At 36.0% G+C, this 14918-nt stretch overlaps 3 protein-coding genes across 6 annotated transcripts; all 3 read left to right on the forward strand.

Annotated features, from left to right (window-relative positions):
- The first annotated feature begins 3212 nt into the window (after positions 1-3212).
- Positions 3213-9369, forward strand: LOC113774843 (protein NCA1). Of its 4 annotated transcripts, none has more exons than XM_027319479.1 (9): positions 3213-3352; positions 4530-4613; positions 4696-5004; positions 5134-5365; positions 5525-5670; positions 5802-5889; positions 6043-6201; positions 8718-8867; positions 8951-9369. In XM_027319479.1, exons 3-9 carry the CDS (start codon positions 4709-4711, stop codon positions 9005-9007), a joined length of 1128 nt encoding a protein of 375 aa, XP_027175280.1. In that variant the 5' UTR covers positions 3213-3352; positions 4530-4613; positions 4696-4708; the 3' UTR covers positions 9008-9369. The 4 variants fall into 4 exon arrangements, with proteins under 4 accessions (XP_027175280.1, XP_027175279.1, XP_027175278.1 ...); XM_027319478.1 differs by having other exon boundaries at positions 4530-4574; XM_027319477.1 differs by lacking the exon at positions 4530-4613.
- A 726-nt stretch (positions 9370-10095) lies between these two features.
- On the forward strand, positions 10096-11079 carry LOC113775964. Its single transcript, XM_027321027.1, has one exon. It carries the CDS (start codon positions 10256-10258, stop codon positions 10982-10984), a length of 729 nt encoding a protein of 242 aa, XP_027176828.1. The 5' UTR covers positions 10096-10255; the 3' UTR covers positions 10985-11079.
- Positions 11080-11893: 814 nt separating this feature from the next.
- LOC113775946 lies at positions 11894-13804 on the forward strand. Its single transcript, XM_027321005.1, has 2 exons — positions 11894-13560; positions 13715-13804. Exons 1-2 carry the CDS (start codon positions 12481-12483, stop codon positions 13736-13738), a joined length of 1104 nt encoding a protein of 367 aa, XP_027176806.1. The 5' UTR covers positions 11894-12480; the 3' UTR covers positions 13739-13804.
- Positions 13805-14918: the final 1114 nt, after the last annotated feature.

Here is a 14918-nt window from a genome sequence, read left to right on the forward strand (position 1 = left end):
TTCGATCATGCGGATTATTCCGGCACACGCGCTGCGCTATCTAGGTTAAATTTACACATCATCACTGATGGTATGTCTACATTCAGCACATTGGAAAGAGATTCCATTACGGGGTTGACCACAATTGTTGCACTGGAGGCTGGCTGTTCACCCTTCTTAAGAATCACAGATAACGGATGAGGGTTGGCCCCTGAGATCAAGGGAGCCTCCAAACTTGATGAACCGATATTCATTATAAAGGATGGCCACGACTAAAATTGCTTTCGTCTCAAGCTGAGAAGGATTTTCCTTCACTCCGAGGCTCTTCTACTTCATGACCTGGGTGATCAAATCAATTGAATCATCTGGCACTGGGAATTGGAGAGGATGTTTCAGATAAATCTTCAAGCTGCATCTTAGACTTGCAAAGCCTGATATCATAAGAAACAATCCCAAGTCAAGCAAAAACAAGTAGTAGTAGTGATATTAGACAAAAAAGGTATTTTAATCGAGTTGGAAGAGGACTGCCTAGACGCCTTGGCTGCTCTGCCCTGAACACTGAAATGGTTGAACCAGTGATCTGATCTTGGTATGTATTTGGCGCTCTGCTGTTAACAATTTGGTGTTTTTATGAAGGATTAATGCCAGTGGATTTAGTGGCAAGTAAGCAAGCGGGCAAAATTGACCCCCGCTTAATTTTTTTTAAAATTAATTTTAAAGTTTAGTAGGGGCAGGCAATTGTGTCATGATGATCATTTATTTGTGAGTAAGATTCATCATCAGTGTGTTATTCACCGGCAGCCTTATTAATTGTGAGAAGTTTGTTGCAGTGATGATTTATGTACGAGAACGACACATTTCTTAGCATTCGTATTCAGCGTAATAATAAATGTAGTACTAAAATCTCATATTTCTAAATTGACATTAATGTGCTAAAATGACGTTTGAGGTGACAAAATTGGAATAATATTCAAATCTAAGCGACTAAAAATTAGTACATTTGTTTGGCAAAGAGAGAGAAAAAACAAATAAAAGGAAAGGAAAAAATAAAAAAGAAAAATCAAGAAACAACCTAATAATCGCAGTAGAGCTACACTAGTATAAGTACTTACTATAAAAAAATTAAAAAAGAGAAAAAAAAGGAAGAAAATACAAAAAAAAAGGGATAATTTCACAAACCTCCCCTGAGGTTTTTAACAATTATAGAGAACTCCCTTCAGGTTTTAAAAATTACATATATTTCCCCTACTTTTAATGTTTAGTAACAATGTAGGTCCGACAAGATAAATTTTCCCACAGAAATCCTAAATTGTCCTTTTGTACAAAACTAAGAAAGAAAAATATAATGTACTCAATTAATTTCTTCTACACTTTGCATAAATCAACAAGTCTAATCCCTAAAAACCATCCAAGCAAAAGTTCTAAAATCAAGTAGCCGTCTAAAAAAAATTATAAATTGCACATAAAATATTAATACTTGCCACGCAAAAAAAAAAAAAAAAAACACACACACACACACACACGGAGCCCATTGATAATCAGTTGTACCTAAAATTAAATATTAATATTCAAATACCTTTTTAATGCAAGTTAGTATGATCTAGAATCGTCATTACAATCCTTCTACGGGTTTAAAAATATTAATATCTCAAAAAATAGATGATAAATTCTACCTCTATAATAAAACATAATAAAAAATATCTAATCCAATGAAAGAAATCCCTATGTAATTATTGACATTTTATAAAATTTTTTCTTGGCAACAAACAAAATATGACAAATTTCACATCTTTAGTTCTTCTTCTTATTTCAATCATTAATTTAATTATTTATTTCTCTATCACTGCGAGTCTCTTTATTTCCTTTTAATTTGACAAATAATCTACTCTCTCTGTTGCTTTTGTAAATTTCAATTTACTAATATCCACAATATTGAAGATAATAAAAAGAAGTTATATTAATTAGAAAACAGAGGAGCAAAAATAGATAAGAGACAGAAAAATGAATTTTTTTTGGGTTTTGTAAATCTAGTACCTTAAATTTAAAATTGTCTGCCAAGTGAAGGGCATTATAGGTATTTTACTATATCAAGAGAGGTAAGTGTAATTTTTTAAATCTGAGGGGAGCTGAATGAAATTGTTAGAAACCTCAAGGGAGGTTTCTGAAATTATCCAAAAGAAAAAGAGATAATTTCATAAACCTCCCCTGAGGTTTTATGAAATATCACCTAGCTCCCTTGAGGTTTTTAAAATCTCACTTAACACCCCTTGAATTGACATTTTGGTAACATTGGAAGCCTTTCTAACCAAAAGTAATATTAAAAATTTCATGTTTGAGAAGAGAGATTATTTTAGTGCCTTTAATACCCTTAGGCTATAAAAAAATGAACATTTTACAAACCAAGGAAAAAAAGTATTAAATTGGAACCATCTTAAAAGTAAGGAGATGAAAATTGGTAAGATTTTATGTTACAGCCAATAGTCACTTCTACAATAGGAAGAGATAGTAAAAGCAAATACTATTTTTTGAACCATTTATACAAATAGAACCTTTCATAGCGTTGAAGGTAATTAACATGTAAAATCATACATTTGAGCAAAAAAAATTTAGTAATAGATGAAATTCAACTTTAATATCATACAAAAAATTTTGCTCAAAATAGACAGACTTTTTTTATGGGTGTGAAATATGAAAATTTTATTATAGAAAAAGTCAGAATTTGAAAAATTATTTGGAGTTTCAATTACTTTATTTCTCTTACGCTCTACATGAATAGGAATAAATAAATAAATAAATAAAGTTGTGAAACACCAAAAAAAGAAAAAAATAAAAAGAACCTGCAGCTATTCTTCTCCAAATGCATTGAATATTTCATTGATTAAATCTTATATTTCATTGATATTTGCAATTCAATTATACATATATATGTATGTATGTATGTATGCATGTTTTTATAGACATTATTAAAGAAAAGTAGGAAATTTAGAGAAAGGAAAACAAGTTCATAAAATTCAAATATAAGGGTATTATTGACAATTCATGACCTTTTATATTAGTATATGGCCCGATCATCACTTTAAGGGTACTAAGTGAGATTTTTAAAAATTTAGGGAAGCTAGATGATATTTCATGAAACCTCAAGGTAGGTTTCTGAAATTATCCCAAAGAAAAAATGCCTTTTGGCTTTTTCCTTACCTGTGACCTCTCTCAGTCTTTTCTTCTCTATTGCCTTCCCTATATTTGTGCCTTTTTTTTCTCTTTGTATTTGTCTCTCTTAACTTGAAAGCTGGGATTATCCCTACTCCGCCAAGGACCTGATCTTTAATCCGCTTGGCAAGTCTATCGAGCTAGTGTGCAACGCTCTAGGCATAAGGTACTACTGCTTCGATTCTATCTGGTCCCGTCGTTATTGTCGTTCATTAGCCATCTGTTTAGCCTTTATAATACTTTTGCTGATTTGGATTTTCTGTATCATTATTATTATTATCGTTGTTATCATATTGTTTTTGTGTAAAAATTTGAACTTTTTAAAATTTGTGAGCTAAGGATCATGATGAAGAATGTGTTTCAATTATAGTCCTAAATTGAAGGATGTATTTTCGGTTTTTCTAGCTGGGGTTTTTGGGATGAGGTAATCTCTGCTGATTTTTAATCAGGCTTGTTGATTCAGCAAGAGAATGCCACTCAAAAAAGAAGAAAAAGTAAAAGAAAAACCCCCACCAAGCTTTTTCGGAGATTGTAGCTGCAGCGATTGGCCTTTATGTGAGATTTTGGGGGGGGGGGCTGGTTGCAGTTTGTTTGGTTGGCTTGAACTGTTCTTGCAAGATTGCATAAAAGGGAAAAGGATATATTGATAATGTGATAAGTTAATAGTGCAGCCAGGCGTTGATAACAAATATGACCGTAGGCGCAAACATTTAGTTGATAAGCAGGGCAGTGCTGATTTACGGTAGAGAGTTTTGGTTCCACTTTCATTGGTTTTTTAAGTTGATAACAAGGATTGAAGGCAAAATGATGTCTTTAATTTAGGAACAGCAGTGAGTCATATGCATAACTCTCTAGCACATAGGAATATGTGTCTACACCACATCTTGTGATCTAGTATTTCTTGTGGAAAGGAACTTAAAAATAGGAGAATGTGGGAGATAGTAGTCTTAAAGCGTTAGACTGCTTGATTGAATAAACAAGATTCAATGTGGGCAACCTGTAAGACTATTTAGTGGCTTTGATGGCCATAGCAATTGGTGTTACCATCAAGAGGTTCTCTTTGTTTTAATGTCTTCCAGGAGATATAATTCTCTGTCTCAGTACCTTCTTAGATTAAAGTTACATCTGTACTCTTCAAGGAGGTTTGACTACGAATATTAGCTTTATCTTTAGAACAATAAAGCATAAAATGTTGGAATTGGTAATTAGAGAACTTTTTTCTGAGTGGACTCTACAATGTGGGATGGTGTGTGCTTTCTGTTTTCTTCCTTTTTGGGAATTTTGTAGTGTTTGATAAAGCTGACACTGTCGTCCAAATAAACTATTCAATTCTTCCAATGCAGGAGATTTTTCCAGTTCTTCATTCTCTATCTTGGAGTGACTTTTGGGTCTCAGCATTTGCTTCATCCACAGAAAAGAAACTTACTGTGTGTCATTTGTGTTGCTTTTCTTTCCATTGACCTCTTACATTCTTGTTTGGTTTCAATGCTGTTCATATTCCTTTAACAGGTTGCCGAACAAGATGACAACTGTTTGCCCATTTGCCAAAGCTGGTCGTCCCGATGATGCTGCTGTTAAGAAATGTCCAGAAAACCAAAGTAAACCGAAGTGTCCCTTTGGATATGATTCTGACACAACTGCTGCAGGAAATGAGAGCAAGCCCAAACAAGAATCTGGCGAATCTGCCCGCGTTACTCCCAAGTGTCCCTTTGGATATGATTCTGACACATTTAAACTGGGCCCTTTCAGCTGTATGATTTGTCAAGCACTTCTTTTTGACTGTAGCAAATGCATTCCGTGTTCCCATGTCTATTGCAAGTAAGCAAAATATGCTTAACATCAAATTCAGCTTTCTTTCCTCATGTTAATTTCCATTTTATGGAAAATGCTTATATGCTTGGAAAATTTCTGATGGTGTTTTACACCTGGTACTTCATGAAAAATCAGAGTATGTATATCACGCCTCAAGGACTGTCCATTATGTGGTGCTGACATTGAGAAGATAGAACCCGACACAGATCTTCAGAATGTTGTTGATCGTTTCATTGAAGGTCATGCAAGGATCAAGAGGTCTCAAGTGAATGAGGACAAAGAGGAAGTAGTGGGTCAGAAGAAAACAGTAATATATGAAGATGTGTCTCTCGAGCGTGGTTCTTTCTTGGTGCAACAAGCCTTGAGGGTGAGTTTTCAAGTGTTTTTCAGTTATTTGTGTACCTAAGTCTGGAGTGATGCTTTTCATCACGAATCACATTCCTGTTTATCTGTGTCTTTGGTCATTTTTCTGTTATCCCTTACCCGCACCATTGTATTACTTATCTAGTGGCTGTTTTTCGTGCAGGCATTTCGTGCAAATAATTTAGAAAGTGCAAAATCAAGACTTAGTCTGTGTGCTGACGACATCAGAGAGCAGTTGCAAAGAATTGGGAACACTGCTGAATTGTGCTCACAGCTAGGAGCAGTTTTGGGCATGCTTGGTGATTGCTGGTCTATCTCCAGTTCTTTCTTATTGTGTCGATAGCATAATGTTGCATTTTACTTTTCCAATGTGTGTGTTTTTTCACTAATCTACTGATACTTAGCTTCAAAAAATATGAATGATGTGATTTATGTTGCAGTCGTGCTAGCGGAGATGCCGCCTCTGCTATCACTTATTTTGATGAGAGTGTTGTATTCCTTTCAAAAGTGCCTAAAGATGATTTGGAGGTACTTCTATTACAATTTCATGCTTAATGGTATACAGTTAAAATCTCTGCTTAAAGATGAAGTCACAGCATTAGCACCTTTCTTGTTCTACTGGTTAGCAAGCTTTTCATTTGACCTACTGCTTCTTTGATGATCATTATGGAACTTTCGCAGGTTACGCATACTCTATCTGTATCACTTAATAAAATTGGAGATCTGAAATATTATGATGGGGACCTGCAAGCTGCCAGATCTTATTATTTCCAGGCTCTGGATGTTCGTCGTGATGCTATCAAGCGTCATTCTAGCATTCCATCTCAGGGCAGGAAACGTGTTAGTTATGCATGACAACCATGTTGCATGTGTGGTCTTTATGCTGGTTCTTGTAATTTGTAGAAAATGCTTACAGCCTATGGAAATATGCATGTTTGGAAAACATATAACAGTTTGCCTGAACCTTCTATCTGCAATATCCGGCTTTATGATTTTAACTAAAAGAACATAGCTGAGAAAGTGCTCCAGTTGTGATTCTTAATTTCAGTGTTCATCTCTTCTAATAACTTTTGCTGCATTTGAGTACATGCGTGTGCTTAGTTTCTTCAGCTTCTAGCTAATTTGGAGTTTGGTAATTCAAGCAAATATTCAACTATGGTGTTTTGCAGCAGCTTGGAGACCCTTGTTACAGCTTATAAATTCCGTTTCCGTTTCAACCAAATGGTTTTGGCCATGTTAAAGCTCTTATGGCTTCAAATTTTGCTAGCTTTTTCTAGTAAAATATGAAATACTATATTAGCAATACTATTGGTTGCATTTTTGAAATTTAGAAAAAACAATTTGCCTCTTGACTAGACTAACTCACATAAAAATTCTTCTGAGAGGTAATGATGCCTGATCCTCTTATTCATATATTTGAATTTGTACTGTATAATTTGCCTTTTGAATAGGCTAATTCACATTATATTAATTTGAGAGTTTATGATGCTTGGTCCTCCTGTTCGTGAAGTGCTTTTGTCATGTCCAATTTCATTTTGTAGGGTGGCCTCAGATCCTTTTAGGATACATAAGACCCTTGGTTGGTTGATTTTTTTTCTGGCACATGTAGAAGTTGAAGACTTCATGAGAAAATTCTGAGTGAGAACCAATCTAGTTTTTCTCGAGTGTGACGGTAAACTAGTATATATTTTTGTAGGTTTAGAGTTCAATTGAATTTGTGTATCTTGTTCAGTCTTCAAAGAGAAGTAAAGAAGTTTGAGTAAATAGGAAATACTGGATGAAGCTTATTCTATGACTACTGGAAATGGACTTTGTTTCATATAGGACATGGATAAAAATCTCATCTGGTCTTTGAAATATTTGCTTAGGTAGATGGTTTAAAATTCGTGCTCCGTGTTCTCATTTTTAGACCTGAGAAAGTCAAGCCATAGGCACTATACTCCTGCGATCATTTTATGCTGTAACAAAAGATGTAGTGCTATGATTGTTGCATGCATGAAAGAAAACCTTGAACTGCAGGTTGTATAGAATTATATTGTTTACTAAGGATTTCATAACTTGGCTTCAAAAATTTGTGTTGCGAGGTAACATTTGCAACCATTGTTTGTGACAATCTGGAATTCTAATCTCAGCAAGTCATCTTGAACTTGGCTGGACTATTCGTACTCTGAAGGGCAAAAAGAAGAAAAATGAAACATGGGAGGGATAGTTGAATATGTGACAGGAGTAAGAGAAGGAAAGTTAGGGGAAAACAAAGAAAAAAGAGGAGTTTTTTGGGCATAATACCCATCAATTGTTAAGTCTATATTTTATTTGTTTTACTCCCTTGTGGCATGGGAAGATTAGTAGCTTCTTATGCTCTAGAATGAATGGATAAAAGAAGCATAAAAGTGGCTATGCTTCCTTTTCTCATAAGATCCAGTTGACAATCCACAGTTTCACTTTGTCTGTCATTCATTCAATTGTGGATGTTTCAAATTGCAGAGGGCAGTCTACACTGAAATAATAAATAGTAGAAATGAATGGATACCATAAAATGTCACCTAGAAAACTGGTACCAAACAGTAAAGATTACCATATGGATTTTTTAGTGCTTGACTTCTACTGAAATCCACATTAATGCAGTAAAGTAGCAACTATTAAATTAATTGGCATGTTATTTGATGATACACGGTCTTGGAGGTGGGGCGCGGTCATCGTGGAGTCTTGGAATGGTTTTCCTAGGAGGTGCTATGCCAAACAACTCTTCCCAGGAAGATGTCCAACTGGCGGAAAATTGGGAAAGCTGGCTAACAGCTAATCCAAGAGGCATATGATGCTTAAGTTAGAGAGGAGTTGAACAACTACGAGAGCTTTGGAGGCTTAAACAGTGCAGTGTCATGTTGGATAAGTGAAAGACTGAATCTTTAGTTTATGCATGTTTCATGAGTGATAGCTTGAATCCTTGAGATTCTACAACATGGGGGCAGATAAGGTAGTGTGTAACGAGTACTCGTTATCTTTTCCTAAAATTTGCTTATCTGATCAAAAAGTGAGTTTGGTCAGTTCCTGTGTAAGGATTATGACACTGTAACTTAAACAAGTAACCTTCCTTGGTTGCTGGAAATTGATGAAAATATATTTAATCAACAATAGATTGAAGACCCCCTCCCCTCCCTTTTTTCCCTGGAAAGTTAAATATTAGAAAAACAAAGAAAAATGAAAACAGGCAGGTGATGGTGCTTGATAAGCACTTGTTGTTTTTCGAGTTCTTAAACTAATTCAGAATTTAACTGTTCTTTCGACTGATATTTAAATATTGATTTAGACCTAAAGTGATGAGGCATTCTTTGTTCCTATAATTTTCATGATTTCAGATTTTGGATATAGCTATTTCCCTTGCAAAAGTTGCAGACGCGGACAGAAATCTAGGAAATGAGGATGCAGCAATTGGTGGATTTCAAGAAGCCATAAAATCACTGGAATCTTTAACATTAAGTTCAGAAGAAATTGTCCAACAACAGAAGGTAAGATCCACTATTTCTTGTGTGTGTCAATGTTTGTATCGAGAAGTTGGCTGACGCTTTATTGTTTACTTTTTCTGATGCAGCGCCTCTCGGTGCTTGAGTTTCTAAATAATCAACTCATGAATAAACCTTCCCAGTGATGCTTCATTGCACGTGCAAGAAGGGATGAGTCAGGATGTTCATGTACTGCATATGCTTGAGCCTCCTGTTGTATATCTGCTGCAAGTTCAGTTTAAGGACAAGCATCACCTGTACATATCTTGAATAAGTTAGGTTCCAACTCACACTCATTTTCTAACCGAACTTTTGGAGAAGACCAACGTGCTTTCTTTCCTGCAACTGTGCTATTTGTACAAAGGCACTGAATAAGAGAGAGCTGTACTTTCTTATGTTGAATGAGATATGTTCGTTTCCACAGCACGGCTTGTACTTCCGCTAGATGTAATGAATTTTCATCAGTTAGCCATAATGATACTATACAGAACGTTTATGTGTTCATTTATTCTTTTCTGTTTCCACACTGTTGACTGCCTGAAGGATTTAACTTTTTGTTTGGTTTAGAGAAATTTGTCCAGAGAAAAGCAGAGACCTTCTGCTTGCAGAAGGGTTAGTGGGCAAAGCCTGTTGAATCGAAAAACCTATTCGGGTTTCATACATCCGGCAGTACTCGTGAGTATCCAGAAACTCCACTAGTGCCAACAAATTTTTTAATTACCCAAAGCCATATTTAGAGCTCAAATTTTGGTAGGGGTAGGGGAGATATTAAAAACTTGTGCTATGTTTGTCTGAAGGAACATTGCAAGCCACACAGAGAGAAATTGTTTGAGTGTAAACTCCAATTATTGCTCAAAGATCTTAGTTTTCCAGAACAACCAGATGTGTTTTAGGTTTGGACCTTCATGTTATTACGAGAGAAAAACCATGGAGAACTCTTCTCTCTTTTCATGTTTTTATTCTTATGAATTCGCAATCTTCCTTTTATGTTTCCTAAATTTTCCCTCTTTCTTTTAGCAAAATTTAGTAGACAATCAAATCAGCTGGGAGTTAATACCCATGGAAAACAACTATTCTGCGAAGTTTCTCAATTTCAATGGCCAAAAGTTTTCATTTCAGCTCTCCGATCCGCGCTCACATGAATCTTCCTACAGTTATATTATTATTTCTGAAAGTCAATGAATATTGCAATAAGTATGAACGCTGCAGTTTGCTTTCCACCGAACTCAAGTGGGCATCCTGACCTTGACTTTGCTATTCCACTTGCCAAATTGATCACTCGAAATCTTAAACTAAGTTGGCAGATTGACTTAGTCAGCTCTGCAATTGTTTATCTGTCAAGAAGACAATAGGAATTGAAGAAGGAAGAGAGTAAACAAGAAGAACAGAAAGTAATGGAGTACAAGCATTTCAGCCACCAGCACAATCTCAATATCTACAAAGTGCAGCAAGGGCAAATTTGTCGTTGCCATGGGTGCCAATCTCTTTGCCATGATTCCATTTATGCTTGCTGGGCATGCGATTTCTTCCTTCATGAGCATTGTGGAAATGCAACTCGTTATGTTAACCATCCTGCTCATCCCCTGCATCCTCTGATCCTGATTCCTTCTCCAACTTATTGCAGCGGTTCATTTGTATGCAACGCTTGTGGGGAAATTGGCAATGCATTCTCCTATTGCTGCGCACTTTGTGAAATTGATCTTCATCTCAACTGTGCCTTTATGCCACCAAAGGTAAGCCACAAAGCCCATCAACATGAGCTTGTAGTTAGTGTTGGTAGCCCAGATCGAAAGGGTGCTCCTGAATTTTGCAAAATATGCACCAAAGAGTTGAACTCCAAGAACTGGTCATACTGTTGTCTTAAGCCTGAATGCGATTTTCGGGTGCATACTTTTTGTGCTACTTCAGAGGTGAAACCAGGTCTGTATCAGGGAGATGATCCGGATTCTGAAATCCCTGAACCAAATTCAGCAGCAACTGAAGCCAATGGAAATCAGCCTAAGCCGGCTCCTCCTAAACCATCAGATCCTGCTGCTGAATTGCTGGAGCTTCAGCTTCAGATGCAAATGGCTCAGCAACTCGCACAGATGATGGCATCTTTCAATCTCAGCCAGTTTGTGTAGACTGGAAACATATATGTCCAAGAAGCTGGCTTTGTTGAACTTGTATGATTAAACACCAATGCTTTTGTTTTTCCTTTCCAATTGGCATGTATTTCTTGTTTTTTTTTATATAATTTCAAGAATAAGTTTTTTTTAATCAGTCTTTCCAATTCACATTTTCTGTTGTCTGTATCAGTACAAGAACCAGTAATCAATATGGGCCTTTAGTGGCGTTCTTTGTGGAAACTTCTATATCACTGAGACAAAGAGCTGACCAGTAGGGCAGCTGAAGCTTTTATCGTTTTCATCACTTATCATGTATATAACCTTGATTGTAAGTCTTGGTGTGCATCGTTTTTTTGCATACGAGATTCTGGTTCAGGGATATATATTTCCATTTTGAAGACTTCTAAAAAGAGGCTTTTGCTCCTGTATGTTTTGATTGTTGGGGAGTGTCATATAAGACGAACAGTCTCTATCATTGAACAGGCAAAGATAAGCCAATTTTCTGACATTTACACTTTAGAGCCATTGATAAGCTTGCAATTGAAAATTTGGAAAGGAATTTCCCAAGTCCTGTACCAGACTTTTGTGAGCAGAATTTTCCTTAACCAGACAGCAACTCTTTAATACTATCTACAACAGGCTTTTTAACAGTCTTCACAAGCCACAAAAATGTTTTTTTGGTTTATCTGCAAATACTAGCATCTAATAATCCTAGTGTCATGTTTATACAGTTAAACAAACGTTTACTGTTAAACACCATATTAACACACCTCTTCTCTTATCTAAGGCCATTCTTGTCCAGACGACTTTATATTTTCAAAAAAAATTCCAGAAGCAGATTTTATGGTTAGTAACTAAGCATCCATACTAAATATTATAGAAAAGCAATATTTGTTTCGTCAGCTCGTTATAACAGAGAACAATGTATACCAACAAGGAAAGGAAATGAAACTTAAGAGATGAAGTTAATGAAGATTACAGGTAATACCCAATTTAGTAGAGAGACACGGTACTGTAGTTGGTTGTCAGTAATAATTCTTGTAGCCTATCAGGTGGCCTGATCACATATGAAGCAACAAGAAGAGTTATCATTGGAGGGATATTCTCATGTTTCTTCTTGGCATGCCTGACGTCAAGCAGCTTGCATATCCTGTCTTCTTCTGTATGGAATCTCTTAGCTTTCTCCAATGACCGGTAAAAGCAAACTTAGAGATTGACAATTGGCTCGTGTAAAGTTAAAGGATGATAAAAACCATAGAAAGAAAGATTGTTTTCCTTACAGGCTACGGCTTAATAATTTATGACAAAAGGCCAAGCTGAAGCTGATTGAAGCACATGTAAAGGAGTAACGTAATTCTACAGCCTATATTGTTTTAAAAAACTAGGTACCAAAGTTTTGGTTAAAACAATTATATGCTATCCCTTGTCACCTCCGCGTGTTGGGAACTTAGAAATTATATAGGTTTAGATTTATATGGGCACAAGAGAGAGAACTGAAACAATCTTTAGTTATGGAGAAACCGCTGCAGAAGCTTCTAATACAACATTTCAGTCATGAACATCTATTAGAACGTAGACTGTTTCCACCTGAAGGAAACTGCATCTGCTTTGGCTGCAAACTCCAGATATTGCCTGGCAAGCATGGTTACCGGTGCAGAAAATGCCCCTTTTATCTTCACCAAGTGTGCTACAGCATGCCTCAAAAGATTCAGCATCCAGTTGATCCAAATCATCACCTCACCCTCCTTGCCATGCCATCAGACTTTGACAAGGCCATTGACTGCAAGGCATGTGAACAGACTATCGCTGGATTTTACTACAACTGTGCAACATGTGGTACTTTCTACCATATGTTGTGCTTAGCAACTCCTCTATCTGTTAAGCTTCCTGTCCATCCTCACACACTCAAACTTGAATTTTCCCCACCCTACAAGTTCCAGTGTGATTTATGTGACATGCCCAGTCATCGTGGCTGGCTTTATCGATGTGGCTTCTGTGAATTTGATGTCCACATTTCTTGTGCCATCATGGATTCACAAGCTATGTTGCAATTGCAGCCACAGACCAGAGTTTTAGAAATCGATGGAAGAACAGATGCTGATAGTAAGCGCCACGAATTGATGGCCTTAGTATTGAAGGGGATTGCAGGCTTGCAGGGTCAAGAAAATTTTCCAAGTCAATCAGAATATTATCAACCAAGTCCACTGTCAGAGTATGCTCCAACTCCAAGTTTTCAACTCAGCGAAGCATGTTTCTCAATAGATATTGAAAGATCATTTATACATGATGGTCTGGAAAGCAAAGAAGCAGATTTCCATCTGGTGCAGCTTCAGGAATCTAAAGAAACAAAGAAAATTGGCTATGTTGTTTTAACCAAAGGAGATGTCCACGATCCAAAGCAGCCTAATCCAGTGGTTACTCCGGCTAAAAATCCCTCAGATGGTTCTCGTATTGGAACTCCACAAAAAGGTCAAAAGCCAGCAAATTCATCTGCCATTAGTTCTCATGTTTGGGTGGAATTAGGCCAAGAAAATGCTAAAGCAAATGCATCAAATGACAACGCAGGCCTTGTACATCAGACCCAAGAACAAGTAAGTATCATATTGTCAATTAATATTACAGAATTCAACGGAATGCAAAATAAGATTTGAAGTATGCAGCTTTGGAGAGGTTTTGATAATCCACATCTACCTGATACATGTATGGCAAGACAAGTTTCTGAAATTATTTTATCCATGTCCGCAGGGTCGTTGGTGCTCATGCTGGTAAAAGCTCCTCATATTTCAGTAGTTTGTGATGGGAATGGGCAAAATTAACCAAGAAGACCATGTTCGAAGCATAACAAAATTAACCAGGAAAGACCATGTTTGAAGCATAAAGTTGACAGATCAATGTCACCTCCATGTGTTGAGGGACCAAAAAAGGTTGTAATTTATTAACTTTTAGTATTTTCTGTTTGATTTGTAAAGCTTCATTGATGTTGCAAAAGCAAAATGGATTTTATTCTTTAGAAAAACTAAGCAACCGTTTGGTAAAAGTTTATCAATCACTATCACTATTACTGTCATTAACTATTTAATGGTAATGAATTTCGTAGAAACCCATGAAGTCTTTGATAACTAAAATTTAGATATATGTTTTACTTTTTCTTTTTTTTTTCTTCTAAATTTTTTTCTCTCTCTCAATTTCTTCTAGTATTCTGTAACTATTTATTTTTAATTAAAAATCCGAGTTACATGGGCAAGTAATTAATGATTCCCTACTAAAAAACAGTGAATCAAAAAATCCTCAAATTAGCCTATCATACCCATTAACTCATTCCGATTAATATTAACTAGATGATAAGTATTACTATGATTTACTTTAAATCTCATCCTTTAGTCTAAAACCCACTTACCAAGTGCTACCGTAGACAAATATAGCCCAAAAGCTGTTTCCGTCGGAAAATATTGTCGTTTTCCGTGATCACATTTTCCTATCACCTTTTTCCCTCACATATATCAAATCGCTACAGTAATTTTTCCATAAAAAATGACGGAAAATACAATCCAAACACAACCTTAGGAATGGTTCTTGTTGATATGGTTTTTATTGCCTCTTTCCATAAGTATTGCAATAAATATACAAGGAGGAAGCGGACGGCTACTTATAGTTCCAGCTCTAATTCTGCTGCTCATAAATGCCAATTGCCAAAGAAAACTTCTAATCTGAATCAAAATCTTGACTCTTCATTGAATTGTTTATAAACAAAATAAGTTAACAATATATATATATATATGTGTGTGTGTGTGTGTGTGGTGGGGAGGGGGGGTTTGAGTGGTTTGACCTTTCATTTACTTTAACTCACTGTTTTTGTACTCCTAAAAAGATGTAGAGGTCATCCTGCAAATAAAAAATCATCCAGTCGGCTAATCTTTGTAGTTTGGACAAGATTAATTAACGTTTCTTT

This window comes from Coffea eugenioides, chromosome 6 (assembly GCF_003713205.1).
Source record: "Coffea eugenioides isolate CCC68of chromosome 6, Ceug_1.0, whole genome shotgun sequence".
Lineage (NCBI taxonomy): Eukaryota > Viridiplantae > Streptophyta > Magnoliopsida > Gentianales > Rubiaceae > Coffea > Coffea eugenioides.

Coding starts and splice junctions, on each gene's coding strand:
- LOC113774843 (XM_027319479.1), top strand. CDS start 4,709: ATGACAACTGTTTGCCCATTTGCCAAAGCTGGTCGTCCCGATGATGCT. Junction 5,890..6,042: donor TGCCTAAAGATGATTTGGAG/GTACTTCTATTA, acceptor GAACTTTCGCAG/GTTACGCATACTCTATCTGT. Junction 8,868..8,950: donor AAATTGTCCAACAACAGAAG/GTAAGATCCACT, acceptor TTTCTGATGCAG/CGCCTCTCGGTGCTTGAGTT.
- LOC113775964 (XM_027321027.1), top strand. CDS start 10,256: ATGGAGTACAAGCATTTCAGCCACCAGCACAATCTCAATATCTACAAA.
- LOC113775946 (XM_027321005.1), top strand. CDS start 12,481: ATGGAGAAACCGCTGCAGAAGCTTCTAATACAACATTTCAGTCATGAA. Junction 13,561..13,714: donor TACATCAGACCCAAGAACAA/GTAAGTATCATA, acceptor CCATGTCCGCAG/GGTCGTTGGTGCTCATGCTG.